This window comes from Tetrahymena thermophila, assembly GCF_000189635.1.
Source record: "Tetrahymena thermophila SB210 genomic scaffold scf_8255333, whole genome shotgun sequence".
In the NCBI taxonomy this organism is placed as follows: Eukaryota; Ciliophora; class Oligohymenophorea; order Hymenostomatida; family Tetrahymenidae; genus Tetrahymena; species Tetrahymena thermophila.
Window position 1 is genome coordinate 1 of NW_002476856.1, and position 1,309 is coordinate 1,309.

Genomic DNA, 1,309 nt, shown 5'->3' on the forward strand with positions numbered 1-1,309 from the left:
GTTAGATTTATCTGTTAGGTCTATCAAGGTTAAAGTACCAGAGTCCATTGTAGAAATTATTCCATATCTTTCATCATTTGTGAAAGAAATAAAATTTGTCCAGCCAGAGGAAATATAACTACCAATAACTACTATTTCAGGTAACTTAGTTGAATCTAGCAAAATCATACCATTAAATCCATCCAAAAAGTAAATTATTTAATTTACTTAAGAACGCAATAATGTTTCACCGCCATTCGTCCTCCATTAATTTACCATTTTAGGATTAGCCATATCAGAGGTGTCATAAATAAAAAGTCCAACATTTCTGACAACTGCAAGCGCATGTTTCTTATCATGTGATAAAACTGCTCCACAACAAGTTCCAATAATGCCTTAATTAGTGTACATAGAAATTACCTCAAATTTAATCATATCTACCAAAACTATTCCAACATCAAAGGACATTACAGCATGCTACTCATCTTCACTGAAATTCATCTCTTCACAATAGTAGACCTAATCGTAGTGTAGTCCTTTAACATATTCAAAAGAATATTCTCCATCAGGAGATATTATAACTTTAAACTTATAGGCTATTACATTTATAGTAGATTATTATGCAGCAAAGTAAATATATTAACCATCCTTAGAGAAATAAATATTATCAACATAGAATCCTAAAGGTATTGATTCATCTGGCCCAAATACTCTCAATTAATTAGTCCTTAAAATTTATTATTATGTATCAGAAAATTAATATTTGATCTGCATGGTCGATGGAGTTGATTTTGTGTATGAATTGACTTTTATTTCAAAAATTGAAAGTCCATCTGCATCTAAGCCTCCTAAGAAGTATTTATTATTTGAAGAAATAGCGCATCTCCATTTAGAAACTGCAGTTCCTTCAATAAAAAATTGTGATTGTTAAGCATTGAATAAATTTGGAATATTGTTAAAAAGGGAAGGTTTCTATTTTTAATAAATAGCCACTGATAAAGAATTAGAATAGTAAATAAATTGATTGTCAAATGTTGTGTTAGAAATCACATTTTATTTCGGAGATAATGCTATAGAAAAAGACTATCCAGTTAATTAAAGCTGCTAAAAGAATTGTGGATTCAAAGGATCTTAGATATTATATATTAATATTCCCAATGATCTCGCTCCTACATATAAGAACTGGTCATCTAAACTCAAACCTATAGAAGAAGTGTATCCTAACGTGCTTCCTAGATTAGCAGGCACCATTTTAATTAATTCTTTTCAAATAAAAATGAAAAATATTAAGAATTGGAATACTTTTTTTTAGGCAGTTTATTTATTAAAA

At 29.0% G+C, this 1,309-nt stretch overlaps 1 protein-coding gene across 1 annotated transcript; it reads right to left on the reverse strand. All coding sequences in view use genetic code 6, as the record gives it.

The window, feature by feature from the left end:
• Positions 1-23: 23 nt before the first annotated feature.
• TTHERM_02210800 (two component regulator propeller family protein) lies at positions 24-1,230 on the reverse strand (the record flags this gene model as incomplete). Its single annotated transcript, XM_001028662.2, has 2 exons — positions 24-67; positions 123-1,230. The coding sequence occupies 2 exons, from the start codon at positions 1,228-1,230 to the stop codon at positions 24-26; spliced, it is 1,152 nt and encodes a 383-aa protein (XP_001028662.2).
• Between the last annotated feature and the right edge of the window lie 79 nt (positions 1,231-1,309).